At 36.3% G+C, this 18642-nt stretch overlaps 1 protein-coding gene across 1 annotated transcript; it reads left to right on the top strand.

Annotated features, from left to right (window-relative positions):
• Window positions 1-6172: 6172 nt before the first annotated feature.
• Window positions 6173-11624, top strand: LOC122664415 (delta(24)-sterol reductase). The gene is made up of 3 exons (XM_043860216.1): window positions 6173-6259; window positions 9322-10596; window positions 11119-11624. The coding sequence occupies exons 2-3, from the start codon at window positions 9349-9351 to the stop codon at window positions 11560-11562; spliced, it is 1692 nt and encodes a 563-aa protein (XP_043716151.1). The 5' UTR covers window positions 6173-6259; window positions 9322-9348; the 3' UTR covers window positions 11563-11624.
• Window positions 11625-18642: the final 7018 nt, after the last annotated feature.

Below are 18642 nucleotides of genomic sequence, written 5' to 3'. Positions count from 1 at the left end.
ACCATATCAATATGGTATCAGTACAATATCAGGATCAATCAGATGCAAAACCAGTACGTATCGCCTAATATAGGCGATACCTTATCGATACCTCAAACCATGTGTAGGAGGATGACAACTCACATAAACATGAGTCTATTGTGGTAAAGGTGTTGAGAACATAGAAGTGTGAACTGTGAAGTGTTAAAGCCTATCCTACCACAAGGTCTTAGGTCCAAGCCTTTTGGTTGTCATCTTCCCTCCTCCCATAGAATGACTACCTAAAAAAAACTTGTCGGGTATCGGTATGGATGGGTATGGATCGGCTTGTATTGAACAATTTTGTCTCTTGTTTTTCTAAAAACATATGGGTTTATCACAAATTTACTCCTAAAATGTACCATACAACCAATACAGGATCGACCAAGTATCGATATTGAAATCGGCCAAGCCAATTTGAAGGGGGATTTTATAAAATCCCTGGATTCAACCGAGTTTCGACTATTGTCGATCATATTTCGATGGTTTCGACATATATGCCCATCGAAACTAGGGAAAACTTGGCTCGAAACTAGGACAGACATGTATTTATGCCAGAAACCAGGACAGACACTTAGTTATGTCTAATATCATTTAAGTAAATATTTTTGTATTTCATTTACTTAAGATATTATTCATAAATAAGCAAAAAACCCCCTATTTGAATCCAATAAAAATAGTTAAAAAATCAACCCCCCAGTTTAAGAACAAAAACTGGATTTTCGACAGGAGATGCAATTTTCAACTTTCTAATGCTGGGGTTTTTCTCAAATATAAAAATTCCATAAATCTTAATATGGTAAAACATTGCTGAAAATCAAAAGTGTAGTAAAATATTCATTTATTTTGATTTCCAAAAAAATATTTTTATTCAGAGCGATTTTGACAGCATTCGCGCACACCAAATTAAGTTTGACCGATATACATAACTCCTTCAATATAAATCATATTTAAGCAATCTTGGACTTGTTGGAAAGCTATCAAAACAAAGTTTTCTAACAAATCCAAGATGGCTTAAATCTCATTTATATATATATTAAAGGAGTTATGTTCGGTCAAACCTTATTTGATATCATGTCCAATAACAATATACAGTATCAAACTTGGATCAAAACCACTAGTAATATTTTTAGTGTTCTCTATGTGAAACTAATGTATGGATTGAGTTTAAAATGTCAAAAATAGGCAACACAACAAGAATCAATGCAAAAGAACAACTTCTGGGCCTCATAGCCTAAGGTTTACATTTACTGTTCTTATAAGCCATCATCACATAATGCATGAATTTAAAAAAGATTCATTAACCACATCAATGTGATAAATTGACTAAGTCTGGATTCTTCAGTGGAAGATTAGCTTAACAGGATCACAATTAGAGAAAAATAAACCATCCAATTGAGAAAAATTATAATTCAACATTGAGGATGCAGAATGGGCTCAAAGTCAAGTCAAGTGGCCTATCTTAGTGGAGGAACAGACCTGCATAATTTTGTAAGATTCTGATCTCAGAATCAGAACTTTGAGCAAGGTCGTAGTGCTATTAGGAAACCAGCTAGCTGAACTAGAACAGAAACAGTAACTTGTCTATAGGGGTTTGGGATCATAATTTGAGAAAGAGAGAGAGAGAGGGTATAACAGAAGATGAATACTTGTAGAAAGCCTCATTGTCCATAGGGGTTTGGGAACATAGTTTACACAATCAGAGGGGAAATAGAGATCAATAGATACTTATAGCCTCTACCGCGTTCAACGATCGGAGAAGATGAAGGGGACCTCCAAGCCTCTATCACGTTCAACGATCAGAGAAGATGAAGGGGAGCTCCAAGCCTATATCGCGTTCAACGATCAGGGAAGATGATAGGGGGCGCCGCTGGTTGAGGGAGTTTGATCGTAAAAGAGAAAAAAATGCAATTAGGGTTGAGTGAGTTCGATTGCAAAAAGGTAGGGGTGGGGGCAATAGGGTATTTTCAAATTAGGTTAGGGTAAAATGTCTTTCCAAGTAATGAACTAATAGGTTAGGGCAATTAGGTAATTTTAGATTTTAGAAAGATAGAAGAAAGGGTAGTTTGGTCAGTTTTTTGCAATTACCGCCTAAAGTTAACGATTTAGACTTAAATGGCTTTAGGGGGTAAAGTAGGGGTGGTACGTGGAATTTTCAGGGGGTGCGTGTGGACTTGTCAGAACCTTAGGGGGGCATGAGGAAAATTGGGTGCATTATAGGGGGGTACGTGTATTTAACCCTTATTTTAACCATTTTCAAGTATTTTCTTTGTAAACAAACTTCACTTTAAAATATTTCCTTGCCCAATGCTATTTCTAACAAAAAGATTAAGTCAAGGTATTCCAATATGGTTCAATATAGGTCTTTTTGTTTAGGTTGAGTCACTAATGCCCTAGACATGAGAATCACCTTATATATGCTTAGGATTACAAGAAATTACAAATGAATTATAAGATGCAAAATTCTAAGAGATAAAGAGATGCCATTTGATGAGACCAAATAATCTCCACCTTATATATCCATCATTTTCAATTTATATTTGAACAAATATAATATGGGCAAGAGATCTCTACTTGGTTGCATGACCTCTACACAAGTGTCTGAGCCAATGGGGGAACACACCTGGGTATCTACCCAGGGGGCAGAGACATCATCTCATGGTGCCCTGTGAGAGGTCGTAGGAAACACCACCAAGTAGAGATCTTTTTCCCATATAATATATAGTTAATCCAAGACATTTTGCTTATTTTATGTTTCAAATATGATGCAATAATTATTGTTTATTAAATTAAATATTATGTTATTAATAAATCCAATCGATGCATGGACTAGTATTCGAGTAAGAGATATCGGTTTTTATTCGGTTTTTCTGGTTCCTATTCAGTAGAACCGCGGTTTTGCGGTGCAAATCAATACCGAACCAATAAGAAAACCTACAAAATCAAAACCGGATCATTTTTTTGCGGTTTGGTTCAGTTTCTATCGTAAACGTACGATTTCGGTTCCATTTTGACAACCTTACAAATAATCTCCAACTTGGTCTTACTGATAGAAGCTTGATCTAGTCTAGTTGTGCTTCACCATCATCATGCTTCAAGATGGACTTACACAAGGTTCATGGTGATCTTGAAATTGTCACTTGCTACGACACATGGGGTGGCCAAGTTCACAATAGTTACTTGACCATCTAGGGAACCATCATGCACACTTACAATTCAACAGGTGATGTTACATAACACAAGTTTAGCCATATTTTTTCCCTTTACAAAGATACTAATCACCAAGAACTTAGGTGTATACAATATTTTCAACTGACTCATTTTTTCAGAAAACCTGGTTATTCGGCCTGTTTGGTCAAGGTGAGTCATGTATTTTAAAAAAAAAAAATACAATAGATATGTATAAATTAGTAACAAAATAGTAAATTTTAGAGAAAATATGGAAAAATAAAAAAATCACAGAAATCACTTATCAATGATTTTTAAGTTTATACTATTGCAAACTTGTTCAATAATATAAGCACATGTGATTAAATGTTTATTTGGATAGGTTGAGCTCTAAATATTTCAAAAAAAATGCCTCCACGAGCTTCCTACCATATCATAAGAGAGAGAAAAAAAAAATTGCAATTTGGATTCAACCTTATTATAGCAGATAACACATCTGCCTGCCAAGAGCATCACTCGTCTACTTTGAAGGTTATATGCAGTTAACAACTTATCTAAATACAAGACCCATGCAAAAGCGTACACTCAACCTGAATGTCTGAGGTTTGAGTGGGGTTGAAGAATTGAACAATAGATGAGAGTTAAGGAGTCAAGGGTTTCTTAATGTTTTACATTACTGATTTATTACTTCTCAACTCAATTATTTAGTGAACCGGTTTTATGGTTTTTTAAAAAACAACTAGACTCACTGATTTTGTCATTGAATCAAGTAAAAATATTGATTCTTATTTGACTTGGACGATTTATGATCAACCATTTTCATGTTTTACCCTAGCTGAATACATGTCTCTTGATCAGATTTTCTAAAATTTTAACTCAACTCGATCGACTCATCCAAATCAAAATTTGGTTTTCCATCTATAAAATCATGGGGCAATTTCGAGAAGAATCTGCTAAAATCAAATGAGGTTTACAACGATTCTCTTCTTAATTTTTTTATTTTTTTTCAAAACTTGAGATTTACTATAAGAATGAGAGAACAATAATGCAACTTGAAGAAGTACAAAATTACCTCACAATGATTAACAAAATGACACTACCCCACCTCTACAAGCCCCAAATGTGTCTTTCAATGTATTGGAGAAATAACCAAAAGCACTAACAAGATCATGAGATATATGAGAAAATGGTCCTAAGAATAACCCAACTGTGAAAGAAGACCTCTTAACAAAAATTCTACCCTTCCTCATGAAGAGAGTTTCAAAACCTTTGGGTGGTTTTTTGTTTTTTGTTTTTTTTTTCAAGCAAGACTGTCTATTCCTCTCTCCAAAACCTCTCTTTTTTGTTTTTTTTGTCAGAACTCCACTGTACTCTAAAGTGTGTTCCTTCAATTTTCACAAGCCACTAAAGAAAGGTAGGGTTGCCATCACATGGGGCACTTGTCTCCATATGGGACAAGACCCCACATGGCTCAACTCCCAATTGAAGGGAGGGAACCTGGCAAGCAAATCTCTACTCCAGTAGACACCATCAAAATTAATGTTGATGGGATAAACCATGGTAACCCAAGTATGGCTGGCACTGGAGTGTGAGAAGAGATTTTCTAGTGAGATTCATTTTTTGCTTCACTGCAGATGTTGGAGCCATTCATGTGTCTCTGGCAAAAGCCCTGGCTGTCCGCCAAGCCTTGACTATAGTTATTTTGAGAGACTACCAAAATAGAGTTGTAGAGAGTAACAACCTTTTGGTCATCAACAGTCTCAAAAGTTAAAATATCTGTATCCCGTGGTGTATCTCACACATTATTGTTGACCGCATCAGTTTATCCATCCGTTTTCAACAAATTAGCTTCACACATATGCTGTGAGAAGGCAATTTCACGGTTGATGCGTTGGTTTCCGTTGATGTTTAGTACTCTTGTTTTTCTTTTTGGGAGTCCCCCTCCCTGTTTCTTTTTAATGTTTTTTCTAATGTTTTATGCTTATTGTACTAGCCTCCCCATAGGTTTTCATTAATAAATTTTCTTTTCACCCAAAAAAAAAAAAAACCCCTGCATTCATATTTTACAAATTTAACAGTGTGCACAGAGGTATCGATCCACAAAAAGCTATAATGATACTAGAAACTAGATGGCAGCATAGGGTTTAGTCCAACATCAGGTGTATGAGTGTGGTGTGTATTGTATATATCCACCATTCCGTGGTCCCAAATATTGGTTAACTTTTTAAGATTGACATGTAGTTTGTTTAATTACCCAAATAAAAAACTAGAAAACAAAAGAGAGCTACATTATTAGCCTTTTATATTTTTATGTAAATAAAATACCAAAATTTTTTTATTACCGAAAAAAAATACTAAGTTTTTCTTTTTCTATGCAATCCAAACCACATTTAAAAAAATAAAAAATCGAATTAGTGAGTTGGATTAGATTTGGTCATGATCGGGGTATCAATTGATTAGGTTTCGATTTGTTTCAAGATATAAAATGTAGAAACCAAAACCTAACTAAGAATATGAACACATTTTCAAAACCGTAGTAGTTTCGATTTCTATTTGATTTACGTCATATTTTAGATGTTTGGGCCAAGGTTTTACATCTTGACCAATAAAAAAACCCATATTTGTTAGGATCATAATCCACTAATATGTTTCCAAACATTAAAGAAGTAAAAGAATTTATCATTCACACTAATTTATATCCTTTTCTTTTTTATCCATTTCAGGCACAAAGAAAGCCCTAGGTTGGAACTTAAGATGAAACCCTAAAATGGTTCAGCTTTCTATTGTATTGGTTTTTATAATTATATACATGCGAGATTCTCTCACGTTCTCACATGACACTCTGGATGCCAGCGAGACGGTGAAGGAATCTCCATTGGGATCTCTCCTTGGTTTCTCCACTCCCCTGTTTCTTTCCTTTCTTCTATATATATTAACTTTATAAGCCTCTGTCGGTCTCCCCAAGTTATCTTTAGCGCTGTTGTTCTGCTTCATTCCTCTGTTTGAGCTATTTTGCGATGTGGGATCTTTCAAGACTTTGATCTTGCCGTCTCTCTTCTGCATCTTGCTCAAGGTAACTCGACATTCTTGGATTTCGATCATATTTATGATCTGTGGTTTCGTAGTCACATTCGCAGATATAACTCTCATTTCTAGTCCTTTTGATGTGTAATGTTGGTTGTTGTTTTGAGTTTCGAACTCTGAATCTTTGTTGTTCTTTGGCTTACTTTGAAGTTGATCGTTACTAGAATTTTCGGATCTGAAAGTAATTAGCCTTTTCTGTACGGTATTGACTGTTTCTATTAGATTTCTGAGATGTTGAAGTCGATTAGGACTTCTGTTGTAATTCCTCTTTTCCTGTTGTTAATATTGATGTTTTAGCGCTTCAGATATTAATTCTCATTTATTTCCATTGCTTGTCGTTTTTGTGGGATGCTTTTTGGTTTAGTCAACTATATCTTCCAACACCCCTAATTATACCAAACCATTGTGTTTTGATCCATTCCTGTTGAGAATTTGTCAATAGTGTGGGTCCTGATTTGATGAGCTTGACCTCAGTGAGAGGGATCTGCAGTGAAGTTGGTTGTTGTTGGATCGTTGATCTTGAGATTTGTTGCAAATGGTGAATCATTTGCGCACGATTGGGTTGGATTTCAATGGAGATTAAGAGATCCAGTGGTCTTTTCCTCATACACACCGTCTATCATGGTTTTGATATCTTGTCATCCTGATCATGTTTACAGTGCATCATCAGATCTTACTTCTATATTTCCAGATATACTGAATACTCTTTGCAGTGTTGTTTGCTTTCTGAAATTCTGTTCTTTGTCGGACTGCACTTATCATTGAAAATTTGCGCATCGTATTATTCTACTATTTACTATGATTTTAGTCCTTAATAGTTAATAATGTAAATCAAACAAAATTTTTCTTATTTTCCCTTTTTTTTCAAGGTTTCTTTCAGTTTCTCTCCTTTTTCCTAACTTGGTTTAGAAATTTTAGGATGTTTGTAATTATGAACATGTTACAGATCTTTTATGACCTTAATAGTTTCAAGGTCGATGGCTTAATTAGTTCAGATCAGTAAAAAAAAATTACCGCACTTTTTTCTTTTTTGATAGACGTTATTGCGAAGCTGTTTTCTCAGGCACAGAAAGTTCATTCAAATTGGGGGGCTTAAAACAAGGCTGATTAGCCGTAATGGTGATTTGGAATTGTGAATATATATATATTGCAATACCACCTGTGGCTGCATCTCTTTTGCTTTCTGACTATTTTGATGTTGAAAGTTAGGCTCTTTGTTCCCTTAAAGTGCTCTCTCCTTACAGTCTGGGATTCTTGTCCATTAGTCATTTGGTTCTGATTCTTCCACTATTGACTATGTACTGATAGGATTTGGAAGCAATTTGCAACTTTTCTGTTACTTAGGTAAACAATTGAACCAACTAAAAGGGATTGGCTTTTCTGTTCCTTTTCCTCAGTGTACTTTACTTTGGACCTTTCAGCGTCTTCTTAGACGAAATCTAAATTTTGGTCCTGAAATGTTTTATTCTTCAGTTAATAATATGGCTTCTGTTCCCCCTGTGGATTTGTATTCCAATTAATGCAAGAAGGTTTTTTTTTATGTTTTTCTACTGGGGCATCGGCCGGCATCCCCACCCTCTTTCTATTGACCTCTCTGCGTGAACACATTCACCCCAAAGAACATCCAACACCCTTTCTTGGGACTTTTTATTTCATGGTGGTGGGGAAGGAGGGGGAAGAATTTGGGTCAAAGGGAGGCTATGGTGGAAAAGAGACTTATTTGGAAATAGAGGCTTTGATTTGTTGAGTAAATTCTTATACTCTCAAAAGAAGTGAAATCTATGCCAATGGAAGACATAAAGTAGAAATTAATGAGCGTCTGTAACTGTTCTATTACACGTGTTTCGATCAGAGGTGCACCTTGGAAATTTAAAAATGGAAATTGGAAGAAAAGGATGGTGTATGTGGCAGGGATTCTGATATTTTCCATTGAGTCAACCTGGTGTTTTGGTGGAATTTGTGTTTGTGCCTTGATTTGTTGAATATGTGCTTCTCTGCTGCATAGTGAATATATGCAGGAAATTTGGTCATGGATTTTTAAAGAGGAACCGTATTAAACACATATTAAATGCGTGACGTTTTATTACTGTGCATGTTCTGTTATGCCGGTTTTTAAAAGGTATTATTGAAGACTAGGTTTTTTGATACCCGTATGTATCCCGTACTCTTTTTTTTTTTTTGTCATACCTGAACTAATTATGGGCATGAAATACTAGTGTTTAAGTTGGTAGTTGTGAGTACAAAAGAAATCTTAAGAACTTGCCATATTCCATTTAATTGACACGAAGGATGCTAGATACTTTACTGAATGTCTTTTTTTAGCATTCATATTTGTCTGCTCCCAACTTATTATCTTTAATAATTGCCCTTACCTTGTAAGAACAAGAAGGTTTAAGGTCTTTACTTTTATTAAGTGTATGTCTGGTATTTCTGTCCTCTTCTGCTCAAAGCATTAGGATCTTTGATCGAGCATCATTAAGTTTCCAATTTCCAAGACACCAAATCTGCTTTGTTTTTTTTTTCCTTTTGGATTGTAGTAGGATCTTTCTGTTGATTCCTTTCTTGTTTGCTGTTTGCTTTCTTTCGTGTTTGAACAAAAAGAACGAAACTTCCATATTTTTGTCCACCATATACATGCTCCTCAAGTGGAGGTTCCACTTTGTATGAATCACTAGATGGGGGGGGGGGGCTTCCATCATGAGATCTCCAATGCCAAAAATTGAACTGGCCATATCATGAGCAGATGATTTATGAGTTGCTTCAGAATGAGATATTTATATGGTCTTCTAGTTGTTTCTGTGTTTCATCTAAGTGATGCCATAATTCAACATATGCAGTCCTAATTGTATTGCATATCTTCATGAGTATGATACCATAGACATGATGGATTCTTCATTTTACCCATCTCTTGCTTGTGTATATATCCTGTTTGGTATTGTAACTGAAAACCTATCGGCAAAGTTCACTTAGTGAGCATCTTGCAAATTTTAATTTGCAATCTTGAATTTATGCTAGTGTGTTAGCTCACAATCTGTGTTTTGGTCAATGCAGCAAAGGTCATATTTCCCTTCTTCCATCATGTCAGATCTTGAGGCTCCTCTGCGCCCCAAGAGGAAGAAGATCTGGGTGGACTACTTTGTCCAGTTCCGCTGGATTATTGTTATCTTTGTCGTACTCCCTATCTCCTGCTTCATTTATTTCCTCACCTATCTTGGGGATGTCAAATCTAACTGGAAGTCTTACAAGCAGCGTCAGAAGGAACATGATGAGAATGTCAAAAAAGTTGTTAAACGCCTCAAGCAGAGAAACCCATCAAAGGATGGTCTTGTCTGCACGGCACGCAAGCCATGGATTGCTGTTGGGATGCGGAATGTTGACTATAAGCGAGCCCGACATTTTGAGGTTGATCTCGCAGCCTTCCGAAACATTCTTGAAATTGACAGAGATAGAATGATTGCAAGGGTTGAGCCCCTTGTCAACATGGGCCAAATATCCAGGGTCACAGTCCCAATGAACCTTGCCCTTGCTGTGGTTGCTGAGCTCGATGATCTCACTGTTGGTGGCCTCATCAATGGTTATGGGATTGAAGGGAGCTCCCACCTCTATGGTCTCTTCTCTGATACTGTGGTTGCTTATGAGATTGTACTTGCAGATGGGAGATTGGTGAGGGCAACCAAAGACAATGAGTACTCTGACCTGTTCTATGCAATCCCATGGTCTCAAGGAACGCTTGGGCTTCTTGTTGCTGCTGAAATCAAGCTCATACCTATTAAAGAGTACATGAAGCTGACCTACAAACCTGTAGTGGGTAATTTGAAGGACCTTGCCCAAGCTTATGTGGATTCCTTTGCACCTCGAGATGGAGATCAGGATAACCCTGCAAAGGTTCCAGACTTTGTCGAAGGCATGATCTATACCCCCACAGAGGCTGTTTGCATGACTGGGAGATATGCTTCGAAGGAAGAGGCAAAAAAGAAGGGGAATGTGATCAACAATGTGGGATGGTGGTTCAAGCCCTGGTTTTATCAGCATGCTCAGAAGGCACTCAAGAAAGGGGAATTTGTTGAGTACATTCCTACCAGGGAGTACTATCACCGGCACACAAGATGTCTGTACTGGGAGGGAAAGCTGATCCTACCATTTGGTGATCAATGGTGGTTCAGGTGGACCCTAGGTTGGCTGATGCCTCCCAAGGTTTCTCTGCTAAAGGCCACTCAAGGTGAAGCAATCAGAAACTATTACCATGAGATGCATGTGATACAGGACATGCTTGTTCCACTGTACAAGGTTGGAGATGCACTAGAGTGGGTCCACCGGGAGATGGAGGTACTGCTCTCTCTCTCTCTAAACCCTGCCAAACATGCATTACCAATTTATAACTCTTAACATTATTATTTTTGAAAAATTGCTTTTTCATGCTTCTTTTTCTTCTTGCAAAATTTGTGACCTAATGGTAATTATGATATTTGATTTTGATGAGAGTATGAAGTGATTGCTTTTGAATTAATACTGTAGTACAAGTGTACAACCTCGTGTTACAGATATGTAAAACTTCGCTCCCTGATGTTACAAGTTTTTTTTTTTAAATATTTGAGAATCAGCTGGAGTTGAAAATCTTACTATATGATGATTCTTATCTCATCCAGTGTAAGAAATTTAGGGATGTTTTGATGTCTATGAATTTGCCTTGTTTGACCTAGGATGGATTGTTAAAGATTTAGTTATGAACTGCCAATACTCTCATTTTGCTCCACCTACTCAATTTGTGAATATTACTCGAAGGCACTGGTTATGTAGTTTGTTATCTCTCCTTTCCAGTTAGTAAAATTTCATCTCCTTCTTGCCCAGGTTTACCCCATCTGGCTCTGTCCACACAGACTGTTTAAAACCCCTATTAAAGCTATGATTTATCCTGAACCTGGGTTTGAGCTTCAACAAAGGCAGGGAGATACAGAGTATGCTCAGATGTACACAGATGTTGGGGTCTACTATGCTCCAGGGCCTGTCTTGAGGGGTGAGGAGTTTGATGGATCTGAGGCTGTCCGTCGGATGGAGGACTGGTTGATTGAGAACCATGGGTACCAGCCACAGTATGCTGTGTCTGAGCTGAATGAAAAGAACTTCTGGAGGATGTTTGATGCTTCGCTTTATGAGCAATGCCGGAACAAGTATGGAGCTGTGGGAACATTCATGAGTGTTTACTACAAGTCCAAGAAGGGAAGAAAGACTGAGAAGGAAGTGCAGGAAGCTGAGCAAGCACACCTTGAGACTGCATATGCTGAGGCTGATTAGCTATTGTGTTGATTCCATGAAAAATCTTGCTGGAGCTCAACTCATCGGCCCGATGCGAATATCCAAGTCCCTTCATTTTTGCCCCAATTTGCTTCTTGTTCTAACACTCACCCCGCATTTGTTTCCCACACTCCCATCTTCAGCTGACAGTTGTTGAGTGTTGGAGTTTAGTTTGATTCAGGCTTTTTTACAATCATGCATGAGCTTGACTGTTGTTTAGTTTTACTCTTTTCTTTCAATCATGCATTTGCTCGACTGTGTTGTCTAACCTTATTGTTCAAGTCCTTTTTAAGTATACAGGAACAAATTGGTTTGGACAACTCTGATCTAGACAGGCTACAGTTACGGTTGGTGCCTTGGCTCAACCCAGCCAGTTGGCCAGTATGGGGTTAAAGAAAGGACTGGCCAGGTTACAGTTATGGTTGGTGTCTTGGCTCAACCCAGGCCCGGCAGAGTCTGATCTATATATTGGTAAGCTGATTATTGAGAACTACATATTACATGTACTCGGAAATAACGTCATATTCAAGAACTCAAATATCAATGAAAATGTTTAGGTCACTATTAATCACCAAAATTAAATAAAAATCAAAGAACAATCCTCTTATCATATACTCTCACGCTCACTCAAACACACGTTCATGACACAACTTTTCATTCTCACACACACAAACATGACAAAGCCTTTCATTCTCACGCACGCACATACATAACACAACTTATAAGTTCTCTAATCAGCCACGCATCCCTACACCGAAGCGAGGGTTGGGTAAGAGTAAATTCAAACCAGTACAAATAGTACTCACCATTAGAGGCAAACTCCTCCTAACTTGAGAAAATACACCTTCATGTCTAAACACCAAACATTCCGTGACTCGCTTGTCTGAAATTGCAAACACTCCGAACACAATAACTGCCATGGCGGCATGAAGTATATCTGTTTTACGAAACCTGTACTTTCGATCATATATTCTTTTTCGAGGTGAGTTGTATAATCTCAACCCTTTAGTGGTTACCAATCCATGGTATAGTTTCATCGTCTCTGGATCTTGATAAGTATCTACCATCTGGGCAAAGACGCAGGAGATAACACAGAGCCACATAAGAATAATCATCATTGTTTTCTCCACTGTATTGCATGTGCTCTCTGCATCAGCAACCAATGCGATAAGCATATCGAAGATCAGCAGAGTTCTTGCCGGAAGGAAGTTCACAAGCACTGACGCCCTTGATGGTCTTTCCCTTGATTTTTTTTCCGCTCCTTCTCCTTCTCCTTCTCCTTCTCCTCCTCCTCCTCCTCCTCCTCCTCCACCACCACCACCACCACCCACTAGGGGATGGCTTTTCTAAATTAGGATCCTTGTTCTGTTGCTGGGTATCATCGTCACAATTATATTTCTTTTGATCACTGCAAAGCATCTGAACTAATTCATCAAATCTAAGATTCGGATCAGACCTGATGTTACGCTTACCTGATGATTTGAATAAGAATCGATCATAACTGGTAGGTATTCCCTGAAGAGTGCACTTAACAAGACAACTATCTTCAACACGGTTGCCCATCATGGCAAGCTTATTGGAGATAATTTTCACTTGTTCAACATACTCTTCAATGCCAAAATCATCATCCATCTTGATGGTATGAAGACGACTCCTCAGTTCACTGATCTGGTCTTCTGCTAGTGACTTGAACAAACGATATAAAGAATCCCATAATTCTTTTGATGTTCGCAGACCCGATACCTGTACAGCTATACCTTTAGTAATGGTGGTTTTAAGCCAGCAGTGCAACAACTGGTCTGTGCGTTCCCACCATTCATCATAGGATGATGGATTTGGCTCACTTCTGGTGGTGGTGGACTTGCCTTTCTCCAGTTCTATGATGTCCACATTCAGGTCTTGTGGTGGTGGTGGCGGTGGCGGTGGTGCCGCTGGTGGTGAGGATGATGATGAAGTATACGTAACATCAACGAACTTCATCAAGGACTGTGAATCCAATATTGGTATTATTTGATACCGCCACTTGGGATAATTATGTTTGTGTAACTTAAATGTTGTTAGAAGGGTCATCATTTGAAAGTCTGGCTGTGGCATACTCTTTGATGATGATGGTAAAGACATGGCAGATTCTGCAATAGGGGGAGAGGACACCCAAAAAATAAATAAGTAAATACATAGATAAAGGTTCAACATATTTTTCAATAAAATTTGTAAAACAATCAAATTCTACAACATTTTGATCCATCTCTCTTAAATAATGTGGGAAAATTCACTAATCCAAAGGTATATTAAGATATATCTAAGGTCCAGGGACTATATATCTATAACTTTGAACAATCTTATTATTCAAATTTCACTGGTCACATAAGAGAAAATACCTCACTACTCATTACTAGGGCACGTGGTTAGGGAGAAGAGAGAGTGTGATAAGATATGTACTATTGATAATGTATGTATCATTTTTCCATTTCTTTTTTATTGGATCGAGTTTTTCTGCATCAATGATGAAGAGGAATCTTCGTAGGAATAAATTGAAGATGGAAAACTTAGTCCTATTTTATTGGAGAAATGATTCATCAAACTATCAATAAAAAGAGGATACTTTTCCCATGTATGTGATTATTTGGTACAACTTGGAAAAAATGAACTTAAAAAATTATAGGTAGTGCAATCCTCATGGAAAAAGTAGCAGACAAAAGAAGATAAAAAATGAACTTATTCTTTTCTCTTTTTCATTTTAGGTAATAATAGAGCTTCTTTTCTAAGTTGAGAAGGTTTCACTACCTTCTTTTGGTTGCCATTGGACGTGAGAAAGAAAGGACTCCATCTAACAAGCAATTAAAACAAGAAAAAAAATTATCGAGAAGAAAATGACAAAATCACCCTTAAGACCTATAGAAACCCTAAATGCATGAATGGATCAATCTAAAACCAATATAAACCCATCCAACTTAGAAAATTAAACTATTTGAACATATCTAGTTCAAGTAAAAAATCAGATTCATGAAACCCAACGCACATGCATGAGGCTCCTGCCACTACGGCGTCTGAGAAGGGTCATAATGTAGGCAATCTTACCCCTACTTCATAGAGAGGCTATCTTCCAACTTGAACATGCGGCCACTAGGTCACAATGGAACAATTTTACCATTTCTTCGAGTTCCACACTCTAATGTAAAATTACTGAATATGCCATTAGTGATATGTGTGATAAATATAAGAAAAAAATGAAAGATTAAATAAAAGAAAATTAAAAATTATTTATAAGCATATTGATATCAATCAAATACCAAATTCTTAAAAGTGGCAATTATCTATTGAATTCGAATTTAATTTGATAGAAAATTATACAAAATTGCTCCTATGACCTTAGACAAACCCTATATGCATGTTTTTTTCCCTTGTTGGCCCCATATGCATGTATGATGTAATCCAACAAAAATAATCAAAAAATTAACTTTATAATAAAAGATTTATTAGAAAAAATTTGAAGAAATTGGATTGAAAATCCCCTAAAATTCCAAAAATACCACCACCTAATTAAATCTTTTTTTAAGCATCATTCCAACACCCCAAGAGATACTATATGCAAATAAGAGATAATAAACGGATTTAAACATGCTAAATAACTCAAGAATCACATAGAAACAATTTTGTAAAGCTACTAGAAAACAGAGAAATTACAAACAATGCCAGTACTTCCATAAAAAGGTCACGGGTTTGAGTTTGGAAACAGCTTCTCTGTGAAAGTAGGGGTAATGTTGCGTACATTATGACTTTTCCCAGACCCCGCAATGGCGGGAGCCTTGTGCACTGGGTGCACTCACCACTACTTCCATGAAAATTAGATTTAATATCCACACACTTAGACCTACTTCGAATCAAAACATGCCATTATATCATTAAATAAATCCCATGATAAAACTATCAATACCTCTCATAAAAATCAAACAAAACATGCAATTATTATCAACATTTATCACATGTTTTTCTGTAGAAAAAACATTAGACATGGATTTCTTATTAAATGAAACTAGAGTATCATAAGATTAACTATGAAATATCACAAAAAAAACCCCAATATTATGAAAATTTTCGGCATAACATTGTTCTTCATAACAGGCAATCATAACATAAACGGAAAATGAACTAAAGAAGATGAAAGATAACTGCAATAGAGAAGAAAAATAGCATTATTTAGGGGTTGAAACCATACACACCTCAGGTGGGGAGACTTCGGAACTCTCAAATCTATTGTATGTTCCACTTGATGAGGAGAGCTTCTTCCAAGCTTTTAAATGTTTCAAAGAGGTAAATTATCCTTAAACTATAGCTTTTGAAATTAAAATATGTTTTTTGATAAAAACAAAAATATGGAGTTTTTACTTTAATTACTTTTCTTCTTAATGCCAATTGTTATTTAACTTTTGGGTAACAAATGTCTGTTTCTTCCATGATTATTCTTTTGTGCTAGCTTACTTTCCTTTATGGATTATTGTTCATCTTTAGACTGTTATACAGAAACATGGATCATGTGATTTGATGTATCTTTAACATGAAGCAACGTATCAAGGGTTATTTTTTTTTTTTTTTTTTTTCAGTTGATGGCTAGAGACTTAGACCTTTATGTGAGAACAATGACTTCGTAATTTGAGGAAAAAACCTAACCATCTCATTAGAAAATTGTGTTTTATCAAAGTCTTTGTTGTGTTTTCATTGAACTTGTGTTTACACAAAATAAAAGTGTTATGCTTTGAGTTTTGCTTGCTATAAAAAAGGGTATACCCATTGCACGAGATTTTCGCTGCTACAAGATCTGGGGAAGGTCATAATGTACGCACTCTTGTTTTCGCAAAAATGTTGTTTTCAGAGTTTTGCCCACTATATGTTTAAAACAAAATATCCATCGTATGCTTATTTTATTTTTCTTCTTGATGTCAATTGTCACTTTACTTTTCGATTGCACAATTCTTGTTTAACGAAATGTCTGTGTCTTCCATGATAATTCATATGTGTATTATTAATCTTTAGGCCATTATACCTTCCAAGAAATATGGGTCATGTGCATTTATCTCAGGCATTACCTGTGTAATACCATGAAGCAACACATAAAGGTTTTGATGTTTTCTCTCAATTGATGGTTAGAGACCTAGAACATTATGTGAGAACAATGCCTTTCATGGTTTGAGGAAAAACCCTAATCTTATCATTAGAAAATCGATTTTTAGAGTCACTTCTTGGATTACAGTGTTGATTCCATTTTGAATTCTAGTTCTCAGGTAAGATTATCGACATGAGAAATGTTAAGCATCCACTAAACCAAGTTAAATTAATCCTCCATACTTGATTGGGATTTTACTTAAATAATAAATATTTTATGATCATACCATTAAAATAACTAAACTAATCATTATTAGAACACATTACAACCATAATCTATAAATGAGGAAAAAATAAAAATTTTTCTTCTTTCATTTTCTCCTCTTTGTCAAAGTCTTTTTGTTTTCATTAACCTTTTGTTATGCTTTGAGTCTTGATCAATGCATATCCCATATTTTGCTTACTTTACTCTTCTTCTTGATACTAATTACTGCTTTAGCAAATTATGTGTCTTGCATGATAATTATTGTGTCCTTACTTTATCCTTCACTTGATATGTGTAATGTTCATCTTTAGGCCATTATACCTTTCAAGAAAGAGAAAATGGATCATGTGATGTCATTTTATCCCGACGTTAAAGCTTTATGATATAATGAAGCAACACATCAAGATTTTGATGCTTTTTTCTCAAATAATGGTTAGAGATCTAGACCCCTATGTGATAACAATGACTTTTGAAGACTAGTCCTTCTAGGGGTTACTATGCCTAATAAAGTATCATGCTTTACTATTTACCACTTGACAGTATATGAGTTAGTTCATGTGTGACGTAGTAGAAAATAGGTGGACTAGATATCGTTCTAACACAAACGAACCTTGAATCCACAAGTAGAGAAAAATAGAGACATTAATTCTATTCAAAGTGTAAATTGCTTACAAAGGATATTTCAAAGCCCTTATATAGAAAGGCTTGCATATAAAAGAACAAAACAAAATTTCATATTTCAAATTTCAAATTCATTTAAATTTCAAAATTTCGGCGGGCTGCTTCACCTTCAAAACACGCAAAAATGGTCAAAAAATGCATACATTTGTGGCGTTGTTATGAGAAGAGCTCGTCGAGATCTTTGATTTGATATATAATTCATCGTATTTCGCTTAATATATCCGACCAGTCCAGGTGGACTTTTGCTAGTCCAACTGGCTCAATAACTCATCCAATATCTCCTCTACACCAATGTGATAGAGGACCACGCAATTTTGATAGAAATTTATTGTAACTCGATCTTATGCCTACCTTGAGGTTAAAGGTTGGTGAAAGCCCAGCTTCCACTAAAGAAGTTGTGCCTAAGGTGTGCTCGAAAGCAGGGTTTTAAAAACTGGGATCAGGTTGATTCCTTTGGACTAATTCTATCGATCTGAATCCCGATTCTGGGTTTTAGACCCTACTAGGTAGTCAGACACACAATGGTTCATAATATGAGGATCGATCACGACTCAGGACCGATACTAATCCGGATCGATCAAAATCAGTAATGTATCGATAAAAAATGACCAAAAATTGGATTTTGTTGGATTAGTTTCCGTATCGGCCATTATTTGGTCGGAAAATTATTAAAAATTTATGAAAGAAGTAAAATTATATCGAAAAATTATGGCCGATACATTCCGATCTAAATGAATCCGATCTTGAGATTATGAACCGGTTTAGAATCGTAATGACAGATACCAACCGATCTGATCCAAAGATTCGGGCAATCCTATCCAGGAAACAATCAATTAATACCGGGTAAGATCGGTCATTATTCGGGATCAATTTTGGTTGATACCGATCAAATCCGGACGGTTTTGACCGACCCGATCCGAGATTACGAAGCATGAGTCACACAAACATGTTAAAAAACAATGACGAAGGTGGGTCACTCTTCTATTTTCAAATCCCTGCAACACATTTCCTCAGTCGGGTAAAGCTGAATCGCT

This window comes from Telopea speciosissima, chromosome 6, assembly GCF_018873765.1.
Source record: "Telopea speciosissima isolate NSW1024214 ecotype Mountain lineage chromosome 6, Tspe_v1, whole genome shotgun sequence".
NCBI classification, from domain to species: domain Eukaryota; kingdom Viridiplantae; phylum Streptophyta; class Magnoliopsida; order Proteales; family Proteaceae; genus Telopea; species Telopea speciosissima.
This window is presented reverse-complemented; position numbering and strand designations above follow the sequence as displayed.

Coding starts and splice junctions, on each gene's coding strand:
- LOC122664415 (XM_043860216.1), top strand. CDS start 9,349: ATGTCAGATCTTGAGGCTCCTCTGCGCCCCAAGAGGAAGAAGATCTGG. Junction 10,597..11,118: donor GGGTCCACCGGGAGATGGAG/GTACTGCTCTCT, acceptor CTTCTTGCCCAG/GTTTACCCCATCTGGCTCTG.